General features: G+C 46.8%; 1 protein-coding gene across 1 annotated transcript in view; it reads right to left on the bottom strand.

Moving 5' to 3' along the window:
• The window catches only part of Hrasls5 (HRAS like suppressor family member 5), a 29,328-nt gene extending 16,263 nt beyond the window's left edge, over window positions 1-13,065 (bottom strand). Inside the window, exons 1-3 of the mRNA XM_005351884.3 lie at window positions 12,870-13,065; window positions 12,323-12,416; window positions 11,235-11,343 (exon numbers count right to left, since the gene is read on the bottom strand). Coding sequence (XP_005351941.1) covers window positions 11,235-11,343; window positions 12,323-12,416; window positions 12,870-13,017 — 351 coding nt within the window. The 5' untranslated portion in view covers window positions 13,018-13,065. The remainder of the gene's footprint in view (window positions 1-11,234; window positions 11,344-12,322; window positions 12,417-12,869) is intronic.
• Between the last annotated feature and the right edge of the window lie 448 nt (window positions 13,066-13,513).

Here is a 13,513-nt window from a genome sequence, read left to right as displayed (position 1 = left end):
AAGAAAGAGCAGGTGGATTGGTTTCTCAGCTCATACCCAGCCAGTTCTGAGACAGCCAGGACTTCATAGACCTGTCACAAAAATAATAATAAGTGCTTGCCAAGTAAGAGTGAGGACCTAAGCTGGGACTCCCAGAATTCACATAAAGGTTGTGTACAGCCGGGCGGTGGTGGCGCACACCTTTAATCCCAGCACTCGGGAGGCAGAGGCAGGCGGATCTCTGTGAGTTCGAGACCATCCTGTTCTACAGAGCTAGTTCCAGGACAGGCTCCAAAGCCACAGAGAAACCCTGTCTCGAAAAAAAAAAATAATATCTTTTATTAAGCATACTTTGTTCACAGGGCTGGAGAGATGCTCAGCAGTAAGAGCACTTGTGCTTGTGGAGAACCCAGCTTCAACTCCCAGCACCCACACAGATACTCATGACCATCCATAACTCCAGTTTCAGGGGATCCAGTGCCCTCTTCTGACCTCAAATACCAGAAAGGTACACAGACTTACAAGCAGGCAAAACAACCATACACATAAAATAAAACCAATGACTTTTTTTAATTAAAAAGAAATGCCCACAGTGTGTTGCAAGCTTTCAGTCAGATTTTCAGGGCCTTTAACACACCATCTGGGCAGTTCCTCCGAGCTTTGGCTTTGTGGGAAAAGGATGAGCCGAGACCTGGGCATCTGTCCCACAAACCCCGCTCACTGGAAGAATTCCTTTTTCCAGCACAAGGCACACAGGCTATACCACAATACCTCACCAAAGGAACTGAAGCCGAAGAATACAAAGAGCTAGCAAGTCCCAGACAGTCTATGCCAGTCAGTTCCTTAAAAGGATATTTCATTTGTATTTTAGTAACTAAAGCTGGGCTACAGACTAGGCAGTGGTAACACACACCTTTAATCCCAGTGGCCACACTAGTTTGCCAGAGAAAGGGTGGGCGATGGGAGGTAGTGGTAGGTAGTGGTAGGTAGTGGGAGGTAGTGGTGCAGGCCTTTAATCCCAGCCCTAGAGAGGAACATAAGACGAAAGGAAAAAAGCTCTAGGACACAGTCTCATTCTGAGGTAGAGAAAAGAGCCAGTGGCTGGATGAGTTGCTTTTCTGACCTTCAGGCTGAACCCCAATATCTGTCTCTGGGTTTTTATTAATCATGCTACAGTTCCTAACAGAGCCAGCTCTCCTTTTCTGACTGAAGAGGAAACGCTATGACAAGTGACTGGCCACTAGAGGGCGGCCCGAACCAGGCTTCAAATCCAGAAAGCCGACTCCTAGTAAACTTAAAAATGGATTTCAAGGTCTCCATCAAATTCCTCCCCTCCGAGCTGAGGGAACCTCGTGAAAGAGGAAGAAAGCAGGTAAGAGCCAGAGGGTATGGAAGACAACAGGAAAACGAGGCCCTCTAAATCAGCTGAGCAAAGATCATCTGAACTCAGAGACTGAAGCAGCCAGCACAGGGCCAACAACAAACAGGCCTGCACCAATCAGGTCGTGTGTGTGTGTGTGTGTGTGTGTGTGTGTGTGTGTGTGTGTGTGTGTGTGTGTGTGTGTGTTCAGAAAGGCAGTCCTCCCATGGGTATCTACAAAGCATGGCACACCAAGCTGAGGCAGGACCAAGCTCCTCCCCTGCATCAAGGCTGGAACATTCCACATTCCAGCATGTGGAACAGGTTCTTCCTCTGCGTGTGTATTATTGCTTTCGGTTTAGTGTTTTTATTGGCCTCCTGAGTGTGGGAAAGAATGGGTCTCTGCTTCCGTGCCTTCTCTTGGAGTTGTTTTCCTTTTGTTGGTTTGCCTTGTCCAACTTTCCATGTGATAGGTTTGGGGGATTTGTTTTATCTTACTATATTTTATTCTGTTATATTTTGTTATTATCCCTTAGAAGACTGTTCTTTTCTAATGAGAGACCAAAAGGGAGTGGATCCAGATGGGAGGGAAGGTGGGAAGGAACTGGGAGGAGCAGAGGGAAGGAAAATTGTAATCAGGATAGAGTATATGAGAAAAGAATCCATTTTTAATAAAAGGGGAAAAATTTTTAAAAAGATCCCATAAAAATGGATTTCAAGATCCATGACCTCCCCTTAAGTCCAATTACAGAGTTTGATGTGGGATTCCCCTCTGTATACTGTAAATACCATTAGTTAATAACGAAGTTGTTTTGAACCTGTGATAGGGTAGAGCAGAGCTAGGCAGGGAAAACTAAACTGAATGCTGGGATAAAGGAGGCGGAGCCAGAGAGAAGTTGTGTAGCCCCACTGGAGCCGGATGGAACCTTACCCAGTTAGCCATAGCCACGTGGCAATACACAAATTACTAGAAATGGGTTAAAATAAGATGTAAGAGTTAGACAATAAGAAGCTAGAGCTAATGGGCCAAGCAGTGATTTAATTAATACAGTTTCTGTGTGGTTATTTTGGAGCTGAGCAGCCGGGAACAAACAAGCTACCTCTTCCTACAACAAGAGTTGTTGGTTACCTCCAAGGTATGTGTGCCAGCCACTATTAGACCCCTAGGATTATCATATGATGCACATTACCATGGCTCATAGGCATCACAGCTGATTAGGACTGCTGGTGGCTTCCCTCATTTAAAAGCTTGTGTGGTGCCTTCTGGTACCATAAAAAAACAATCCTTTTCAGGGAGGAGGCTTTCAAGTCAAATCTTCAATGCGCCCTACAACTGCCAATTTGCTAAACCAGTATAATCACTAACCACATTCTAAATATAATTATACCCACAGAGAAGTGTTCTCATCCCTCACTGAGGAAAGTTATCTTTTCAACAGAAGGAAACCACAACTGACTAAAATGTAGAGCTGTAGAGCCCTGTCCAACAGACAAATCTACAACACAGGTCCTGCACCTGATGCTCAGAATCATAAAGTCTCACCAACACGGCTGCTTAAACAGGGCCTGAACAAAGAGGGCAGCAATGGACAAACTAATGCGGAAGGGGAAAACCCCAGAAACCTCAGCCCAGACAAAGACCTACAGCAACTGAGGGATGTGGCGACAGAGGGAACACATCTTCCCCAGGGAAGAGCACCCAAGAGAATCTGCTATGCAGTACCAAATGGTCAGCCCTGAAAACGTACATACAAGTAACATTATACAGACTAAGCAGATTGTGTTTATATATTTATGAATGAATATCTATACATCTCTGTAACAAGAATTAAAGAAAAAGAGGCCATGAGTTTGAAAGAGCAGGAGCAGTATATGGAAGGGCTTAAGGGAGGAAAGAGAAGGAGGAAATGATGCGATGATATTATAATCTCAAAAATAAAAAATATGATAAACCGCACATATAAATGGATTTCATTTTCCTTGGTTCTAGGACAGAAAGAGAGATGTGCAGATGTAAGCCCTTCCTAAAGCTCAGGAGCGTGTGGTATGCGAAGGGAGCAAGGGGGCATGAAGTGAGGGGCGTGAGGAGAGAAAAGAGTGACGGCTGTGAGAACAGCATGTACAAGATGATCCGGGGGTGTGGAGAGGCCAGAAGAGGGACCTGGGTCTCCCGCAACTGGAGTGGCTGGAGTGTTACAGGCAGTTGTGAGTCACCTAGGATGGGCTCTGGAAAATGAACCTGGGTCCTCTACAAGAGCAAGTGCTCTCAACCCCTGAGCCATCTTTCCAGCCCAGACTGCGGTGTTTTTAAATGTAAGCAAGGAAGTATAGATTTCTAATATTTTTATATTCATCTTTTAAAAAAAATCAACACGAGTTCAAAACTTTCACATACATATGCAGGTGAAGAGTTGAATTGCTTTTAATCCTATACAAGTTTTTAACTCATGGATTTTCTATTTTTTGCTTTGCACATAAATAAGAGGAGAACTTATTGGATGCAATGTACTTGAGTGGACATATATATACTAAGCTAAGGCCATGCCCGTGTGTGTGTGTGTGTGTGTGTGTGTGTGTGTGTGTGTGTGTGTGTAATACAGACAACACTTTGGGCCCATTTTCATTGATAACACAGCCTAAAGGCCATTAAATCTAAGTCTTGGCACTGTACAGGAAAGAGGAAGGAGAAGGGGAAGAAGAGGAAGACAGTGGAAGAAGGGGAGGGGAGAGGAGGGAGCAACAAAAGGAGAACAGAGGGAAGAGGCCACCATGTCACCAACTGATGAAGAATGAGCACATACATAAAGACAGGCATGGGAGGCCAACACAATCAACCTCTGCTGTCTCTGGCCCTGATCAGGTAGGAGGCTGATGACAGTGGTGTGGGGCAGGTTTTTCTGAGTCTGTCCACAGCACCTCCCCAGGTAAGCTATGGTATCACCTCTGAACCACCCACCGGCTCAATATCACTATACCCAAGCAGACCTGAGGATCTGAGAGTCCCGCCCAATGACACTTCCCCTCCCTTCTATCCAGACTATTGAGCCAGTGGGTGCCACAAATGCTCTCTCTAGGAACCCACTTCCCTGCTGACAAAAACACCACAACTTTCCAGGCAACCAGACTGTTGCATTCACATTGGTGACATAATACCATGGCAGCAAGCAGTAAGGATCCCAAAAGACCTTTCCTGGAACAGATGCCCAGATGCCAAGAGCACAGTTTGATGGTTCAGCCCACTCCCTATCCTTCCAGAAGACCCAGGCTTGGTTCCCAGCATTCCCGTGGCAGCTTACAACTACCTGCAGCTCCAGTTCACGATGTCTAACATACTCCTCTGGCCTAGACAGGCGCTGCATGCGTGTGGCACACATAGATACAGGCAAGGAAGCCCTCATGCTCATCAACCAATAAGAAGTTTGCTTGAGCTTGGGGGAGATACTTTCATTTGCATATTTGTCGCTGGACGGTCTAGCAAAGTAGAAAACTAAATGGCATTCACACAGACTTGAGCGTCATCTGGAGTTATTCACGCTGAATGCAAGGTCCCATCATCCCCTCTCTGTATTCTCTCATTTCCAGTTTTTTGTGAAAAGCAGGAACTCACATCTACCTTCCAGCGGCCTCCAACACCAACCAACACTCCAGTGTTCAGTTTCTTACCCTGACTTTGACTCTACCCCTCTCAGGAATCCACTGTACTTTCAAGCCCCTTCAGCCATCTGCTGTTTATTTCCTTTATAGGATGCAGCCCAGATCTGGCCCTTCTCCCAGAAACAGGCACCCAAAGAGAAAAATCAGTCATCTGTACGGTGACCAGACCCTGAAAGCACCATAAATCAAGTAGGCATAGAGCAAGGATGTAGGTGGAAAGTTTGTTCCTGCCTGGGGCAGGTGGTGAGAGCCAGACCACAAAGTAGGAGTGTCACTTTCGACTGTAGAGGAGCCGAATGTAAGGCACGCCGACTCTTCAGTGGTCTGTGACCAGACACCAGAGCAGCTATGGGTGCCTGAGAGAAGAAAAACATCACTTAGGACTGTGAGAGGAAACTTCCAAAAGAGACAGACAGAGAGATGGAGGATGTGGGCGGGAGTGTGGGAGAGAGGAGGGAAGTTGCATCTGTGTTAAGGATTTTGTAAGGCCAAATGAGGAAACATCATGGTTATGGAGCCTTAGAATGTAAATTAGAGTCAAATTATCTCAGGATATTTTCAGTCCCTTTGAAAGCTATCCATTGCCCAGCGCTATGTCTGACCTAACATCCTTTTATCAAAATCTCACAATGTACTCTTAACAGAATACTAGCCTTCCCCAATCCAAATGCTGAGACTGTCACCAGATAGCATCTGAAACCTGTTGGAGAGTGTTCCCAGCTTTGCTGTAACTGCTTGCCCAAGGGCCCTACCACTATCTGGGAAATGTATTCTTTTCTTTGTTTGGCAACTAATAAAACCTCATGTAAGCTCTTCCTCCCTCAGTAGAGCACAGTGTTTGAGGAACCTGAGTCTGTGTTTCCATACCAGGATATCACATACTTGACTCCAGAAAAATCTCTTATTCCCTCTGAGGCCAAACTTGTGCATGTGTATTTATGGGAATGACGGTAAGATGCTCCACACCCTCCCCATAACCAAGGTGACACCTCAGTAATAAAACCTGGAGGCTGAAGCATTGACGGGACACAAAGGAATTTGCATATGAGAAGTCCTCTCTTGTCCTCATGTTACCTTCTGCGGTTTCAACTATCTATAGCCATCCACTGTGGTCCCAAAATATTAAATGGGGAAAAATGCTAGAAACAACTTCTAAACCTTGCATTTCTTGTATTCTGAGGTCTACAATGAAATCTTGTACCTCCTTGTTCTACCCCAGCTGGGACACAAGTCACCCTTGCCCACATACCTGTGTGTATAGGCTGCCCTCCTGTTAGTAACCTGGTGATGTGGGAGTGATTTCTTATTAATAAAGAAACTGCCTAGACCCATTTGATAGGCCAACCCTTAGGTAGGCGGAGAAAACAGAACAGAATGCTGGGAGAAAGAAGCTGAATCAGAGAGTCGCCATGATTCTCCCACTCCAGACAGATGCAGGTTAAGATCTTCCCTGGTTAAGCCAGCTCGTGGAGCTACACAGATTATTAGAAATGGGTTAGATCGATATGTAAGAGCTAGCCAATAAGAAACTGGAACTAATGGGTCAGGCAGTGTTTAAATGAATACAGTTTCCATGTAATTATTTCGGGGCATAAGCTAGCCATGTGGGCGGCCAGGTGCCAGGGACGCAGCCCGCCGCCTACTACTACAACCTGGTAGGAAAAAGCATAAACAGGAACTTCTGTATAGTGCCAGCAGTGACACCGTCCTTGGAGCAAGACAGTGTTCCTGTGTATACAAGCAAGCACCCATACCACACACATATACGTCAAAGAGTGCAGAGCTGCCCAACTCCTATGATGAATCCTCCTTGGTGTTTACGTAATAGCAATTATAAAAAGCTTTTGCAATCCCACTGACAGAGTGATACAGCAGACAGTGACCAGCGAGCTATTCTGGGTCACATGTTCAGTCAGGAGCAATCTCAAGATGCGGATTGAGATCTCAAAGGCAAGAAGAAGAAAGTTGTGGGACAATCTGGAAGATCACTTCAGCAGGTGGGTGAAGGTGAAGACCTTTCTTATACAGGAGATGGAAAGTAAGGAACCAGAGACAGGGTGGTGGGCAGATAAGGCGAGGACTCAAGAGGGCCTTTCCCAGAAGGAAAGACAGCAGCATGCATGAAAGACCTGGCTGTGAGGCTCTGGCAGAGAGATGAAGACAACAGAGAAAGTCAGTCACCAGCCAAGGGGTCCTGGACATGCTAGCAGGAGGGTTTGAAATCAAAAGCACAGCGAGAGGGGGTAGGGCCTTCAGCTTTTCCATCAAATCTTCATTTCAGCTTGAGTTCTCTTTGGTATGTTTCTCTCTTTATGAATTCGCTTTTTAGATCCTGAGTTGTCTTTGCTTCATTCAGTCATGAGTTTGTGTATTTTTTTTTCCTGGGCGTTACTCGGGAGTTTATTGCTATGATCTTCAAGTTCACAGAGGTGTTGGTGTCTTCTTTAAACTGCTCGAATTCTTTGATCACGCTCCTGACTGCTCTTTTGAATTCTGTGCCCTGGGGTTCATCTCAGTAATCTCATGGGGGGTGGGGGCATTTCTACAGGACTAGAGGATGTGGGCAGGAGAAGGCGCATTGTCTTGGCCTTTCATACTTTCATACTGTTTCTCATGTGACCTGGACTTGTGGGCTTCTTTTGTTAGTTGCATGTCTGATAAGAGTCAAGCTACCTCTGTTGGGTGGGAGTTTGGTTGATTTCAGACCAAGTATGAGATGTGGGTAGGTCAGTCCTTCAGACACTCAGTGCTGAGTTTTGATTGGAGGGACAGGAGTGATTCTAACTCAGTCGTAACCAAGAAAGCTTTGGCCGGGGCAGCCTGGGCTGCTGTGCAAGGTACATTAGTCAAGCTAGGCCTGGGAGTGTGGGGACAATGTGGAAGGGTGACGTTCTGGGGAGCTCACTAGGCTAGGCCAGTGCCCTGACTCCAGACGGAGCGGCGAGGGTCTATCTCAAGGAAAGAACTGTGTGTGCGCTTTGCATTTGTCTGCTCAAGCTGACATGACCCAACTCCACTGGCAGAATGCCTTAGCACATGTTAACTTCTTCAGAGTTCTCCAGACCATGAGTCCACACTCAAGGTGCAGCAAGGCAGGTGTCATTCTGAGATCCCTTCTCTCAGCTTACGGCGGCTACCACTTCACCTGTGCCCATGTGACTTTCCCTATGTGCACTCTCACGGAGGATGGGGGTGAGGGTAAAGAGAAAGAAGGCTCCCTGGGATTTCTTCAAAAAAAAAAAAAACACCAATTATGGCAGCTCAGAACCTCACCCCATGACCTCATTTAACCTTAACCCTCTTTAACAACCACACTGAGGGTTAAGATTTCAACGTGTGAATGTTGGGGGAATGCACACATCTGTACTATAGGAGCACAAGTACGCTATGTTTACAAGAGCAGAGAGGGACAGTCCTGGAAATCTATGACAAAAGCCCTAAGGAAACAAAAAACTTAGGTTCGCTGGAGGACTTTACAGAGAACTGCACAGAGTGAGCAGGGGATAAACAGGGAGCAGATACACGGAAACAGGAAATGAAAAGATGGGGCAGAGGCGGGACTACATCTACATCCAGCAAATCTCAAGACTTCATTTTGGGAAAAGAGCTGGTTAGCCTTCCCCACAGCAAGCATCAGTCAGGAGTATGGCCCCCAGCAGGTTGCCCACGCTTCAGTGGATGGATCTATACATGTGCACAGACCAGTAGTACTAACTGGATTCAGTGCTTTTTTTAAAAAAAAAAAAAGTGGGTATTACCAAAAGACATTGTATACATGTATTAAATTCTCAAAGAGTAGAGATAAATTTTTAAAAAGAAAAAGCAAAGAAGCTGGTGTACCTCACATGCTAGGACACCGAGATGCATTTATTTCCTCTTCTCTCTGGGCATTAATTCACCCCTGCTGTATAAGCAATAGGTAAGCCAGCACGGTAAAAGCCACAGAACTCAGATTTAATTGATGGGTGACCTGGGAAAGGATGGAGACACAATGACCTGGAAGGGTTAAGTGACACTGGGAACAGGTGACAAGCATCCCATCAAAAACACCTTGGGGACACAGACTCATGGTCAGATGAAAACGGGGTTTGAGGTGATAGGTCACAGCAGTCTCTGTCACAACTCTCTAAACATAGGAACCTGAGTGAAACTGTGTGTGAACGTTATACATGGCCTGCATGCGGAGCTGATGGCCATACAGCTTATGTAGTGGTCGTAGGCCTTTGTTTTCCTTCCTGTTCTGTTGTTGGGCAAAGCACTGCAGAGAAGCCAGGCCGTGGACTCCTTGCCACGCTGCCCAGTGCCGCCTAGCTTTTCCTCTACTCTGATCTCAGTTTGCTCGTCATATGGAATTACAAGGTCCTGACATGTGTTCCTGTCGTCACCTCAAATACTGGAAATCGCCTTCAAAGCACACGTCCTGGTAACTTTTTCAGGGGAATCGTAAGTTTAAAAGCAATGACCACCCTGCAGCTACAGAGGCGGCACCAACTTTCTGCCCCATAAAACTTCCTGAAAAACAAAGCTGATGTTAAGTGCTCAGCTGAGAACGTTTGTCTTGTGCAATACGAAGGCATGAAGAAGATTCATAACGACTACCAACTCATTCCGTTCTCTATACATCAGTCCTTGGAAGCACCTGACAGAACTGTTTTCAGTGCCCTTTGAGAAGAACCTTTAAGGAGAGCCTGGAATTCTCTTTGGTTGTAACACTTAAGACACAGGCATTGGTCCTGTGAAAATGAAAGATTGGCTGACATTTCTATAGCCCTAAATAACTGATCTACAGACTCAACAGACATTTTCTGTTATGTAATGAGAAAGTAAAACCTGTGGTTATTAGGATTACTCTTCTGCTAAAGGGATCAATTAAGTGAACAAGATTACAAGGTCATTGTGAAAGCCAGTAGTAACTGTTACAGCTGGAGTCTTCAGCAGACCCTGAACATCTCACTAACCACTGCTAGAGAACTAGAAAAATCACTCAGTGGGTAAAGGACAGCGCCACCAAGCCTGACAAGCTGAGTTTGATCTGGAATCCACATGGCAGAAGGAGAGAACCAGCTTCTTCAAGTTGTCCTCTGGCCCCCACAGGAGTCCGTATCCCCACACACAATAAATTAATAAATACATACATACATACATGTAATAAAATGTTTAAAATTAAGTATATGCACTATGGCTGTATTGCCAAGTCTCTAGAAAATGCAGACTAATCTATAGCTGGCAGAAGGCAAACTGGCTGCTGCTCGGAGATAGAGGCATGCTGGTGTCGGGAAGGGATTACAAACGGGCATTTTTTAAATCATGTTTGATGGACATGCTGTCTCAATTGTGGCAAGAGCTTCACACTGTATACATGTATTTGTGAGATCACAGACTCCCTTGTTGGTGCATGTGAGTTCTCTCTCTCTCTCTCTCTCTCTCTCTCTCTCTCTCTCCCTCATTTTCTCCCTCTCTGCTTCTCTTTTTACTCTCTCTCCCCTGCCTCCCTCCTTCTCTCTCTCTCCTCTTTTTTCTTGCTCTCTACTTCCTTCTCTCTCTCTCTCCTTCCTTTCTCTCTCTCTCTGCCAGCCATGCCCCCCCCAACTCTCCCTTTCTGATACAGAGTTGATAAGAAAGCATGCCGCTCTGTGGCCTTGAAGCCCTCCACCAACCCCATCCTCTGGAGCTGCAGAATAAAGCCATGTTTTTACCTGATGCCTGCCACCATGCCCTTGGGTACAGTGACAAGGCCAGGACAGATCAAATGATATGAAGCCTGCCCGCTACAAGCACACACACATACTTCTAAAACCTATCAGAAAGCCCCCATTGGTCTCAGAATTTGAAGAGCTAAGAGCTAACACTCCCTCTGCCTCCAAGGCCCCACCATGCTGCTAAGACACTTGGTCTCCTCTGAGGCTCTCCCACTACAAGGCCCGATGCTGCCCCCTCCCGTGTTGTGAGGCTCCCTCTCCTAATAAAGGTCTTCTGAGGAATAATCTAATATCAGCTCCTTCCCCGGAACTGTCATTTTTTCTTTTCTTTTCAGCTCTAACAATATCAAAAAGTGTCTAGCTGCATATTTTAAACATCTAGAAATTAAATATGGCTAAATATACCTCAGGAAAACTACTTGAACATGCATAACAATATTTCAAGTCAGTGTAGATATTTATTAGACACAGCTAGAGTAAATTACAATATGCAGTCACCAAGAGAGTAAAACACTCATGCCGTCAGTTCTTGGGATACGCACCTCGGCTGCTGGATGTTTCAGCTTGCCTTCGATCTCCAACTTGGGCATTGGAACCAACTCTGTTCTCTTCTTGCTGGGTGTGATCTCCACGTTAATTAGCGACTTCTCTCTAGAAACGATTTTGCAATCACATCGTCAACAACGTTATTCCACAGCCGTTGGAAAGTCTGTTGTGACTAATCACTTCAGATCTGTGCTTTTAAGACACCTTCCAGCTTTGTCACTGAAAGAGACATCCCTCACACACCTGCAAACTTGACTCCCTGAAGACATTTGCTTTTGTGCAGTACAATCGCTGCTTTTCTGACAGTTGTTAGAGACTGAATGTGTAGGCGAGAGGTATCACCCTCAGAGTCCCTGGTCTCAAATTCAGACAAAATGTAGCAGGAGGGAGTACTGCCATGAACTGCTGGCGTGAGCTATCCTGAGAAATTCCACAAAGAGAGCTTCTCAGGGACACCAGCCCAGCAACAGTTCAGTCTGGACTGGCCCTACCCACCCTTCCTGCTGGTCCCTAAACACCGCTGTTATTTATTAAATCTGAGGCCAAAGACGATCATTTCTCAGCAATTTCCATTCTCCTCTTTTCAGCTCTACATGCTGCTAGCCCGTGCCCTTGGAACACGCTCTCGGTTTCCACCTTCCTTGTGCACTTATTCCCAGACAAATTCTTCATTCTCCCTCCCCTCCGGTCAGCTTTCCTAACTTGTTCATTATTCTTTTCAAACGTTTATCAGCAAGTGATTTTCATAGAAGGGAAGACAGTAAGAGATTAGGGTACAGTGTCAAAAGTCTCACACCTCTTCTCACCCCAACCTAATGCCCAAGGACAAGTCTCCTGAATTCTTCGTTCGTTTGTGCACCTACAAACCCACTCAAGTTCCAAGAGTCTGCAGAGTGGCCTTGTGGGTAAAACTTCAACACGGTATGACAACAGCCATCATCAGGTCTGCAACCTAGTTCAATTTTACCCGGCGCTACTCGTTGGTTTTTTATAGGCTGATTCAAGCAGAAACCACCTGGGGGAGTATTTGTTCTACAGAACTAACATCTAAAACCAACGTCTCAAAAAAAAAAAAAAATCTTACCCGCACGGCCAGCTTCTGGCCTGTTCTAACTTGAAGCTTTGCCTGAGCCGCTTCGGCAGGAGCTGGACCAATAGTGCTTGAGATCTTGCTGACTCTAATTCAGGAGGGAAGGGGTATGATTTAAAACACAACTGCCTTCTGTGCGGAAGAAGTGAACCCCACGAAAGACCAACTCAAGCCAAAAGTGGACTGGGTGTTTTGCTTTAGAATGGTGCCTAAAGCCAGGTGTGGTGGTGAATGCCTCTAATCCCAACACTCTGCAGGCCCAGGTAGGCACATCACTGTGAGTTCCAGGCCAGCCTGAATTCCAGGTCATCTAGGGCTGCATAGCAAGAAAGACCTTGTCTCCAAAAAAAAATACAGTGAAAAAAATAATTAGAACTGTGCCCGGCTCCTGCTTTGCCCTCCATAAAACTTGGAGGGGACAAAGGGTGCGGGCTGTCTAGAGGCAAGATAACTGTCAAACCATTTCTGACAGGGGGCAACTCGCTGGGGCAAGAACCAACCAGAAAGGCTTCAAGGGAAAGACCCCATTTTCGGGGCAGACCTGAGTGGGGTACGGCTAACTGTCCAGTTGCAGATTGGGTGTCACTTGAGCCGGTACTGGAGGTTCTCGAGATGGACTTGGGGCGCGGCCATGGGACCCTGGAGAGGCGGATCCCGTACTCCCCGCTGGCGGTCGGACTCAGGCCCATCCCGCTGTGGCCAGCGGGGACCAAGCGCCTGGAGAGCTCGCAGATGACGCGGCCCGGGGTCCGCGGAGCTCCGGGATCATGGGCGCCTGGTCCGGCGGGGCTAGAACCGGGGGTGACGAGGTGGAGCGGCGCCGCCAGGGGGAGCCCGGCAAACGGCGGTGAGGGCGCGCGGGGCGGGACGCGCGGAACGGGGACGCGCACGAGGGTAGGTGCAGACGCTGCGCCTGTGCAGTAAACTCATCCGTGGTCACTGGCTGGAAGGAAGGAGCCACACTCTGAGGAAGGGCAGGCGCTGCACACTGGAGCTGGTCATTCGTGGGTCACGCAGAGCCGTGAGGTCGCAGAGTCAGAGGTAGCACCTGAGACCGCTGGAGAAGTCCACAGTTACTAACCAGCCACGCCGAAGGCTTTGAGAACAGATTATGAAGCCTGGGAAGCATGCTTCAGTTTCACTACTCGGTGAGATCCAGGCAAGCCTGCGCTAGAGTGAGACACA

The sequence above is a fragment of the Microtus ochrogaster genome, chromosome 8 (assembly GCF_000317375.1).
Source record: "Microtus ochrogaster isolate Prairie Vole_2 chromosome 8, MicOch1.0, whole genome shotgun sequence".
Taxonomy (NCBI): Eukaryota; Metazoa; Chordata; class Mammalia; order Rodentia; family Cricetidae; genus Microtus; species Microtus ochrogaster.
Note: the sequence above shows the minus strand (reverse complement) of the source record. Positions and strands in the feature narration are given on the sequence as shown.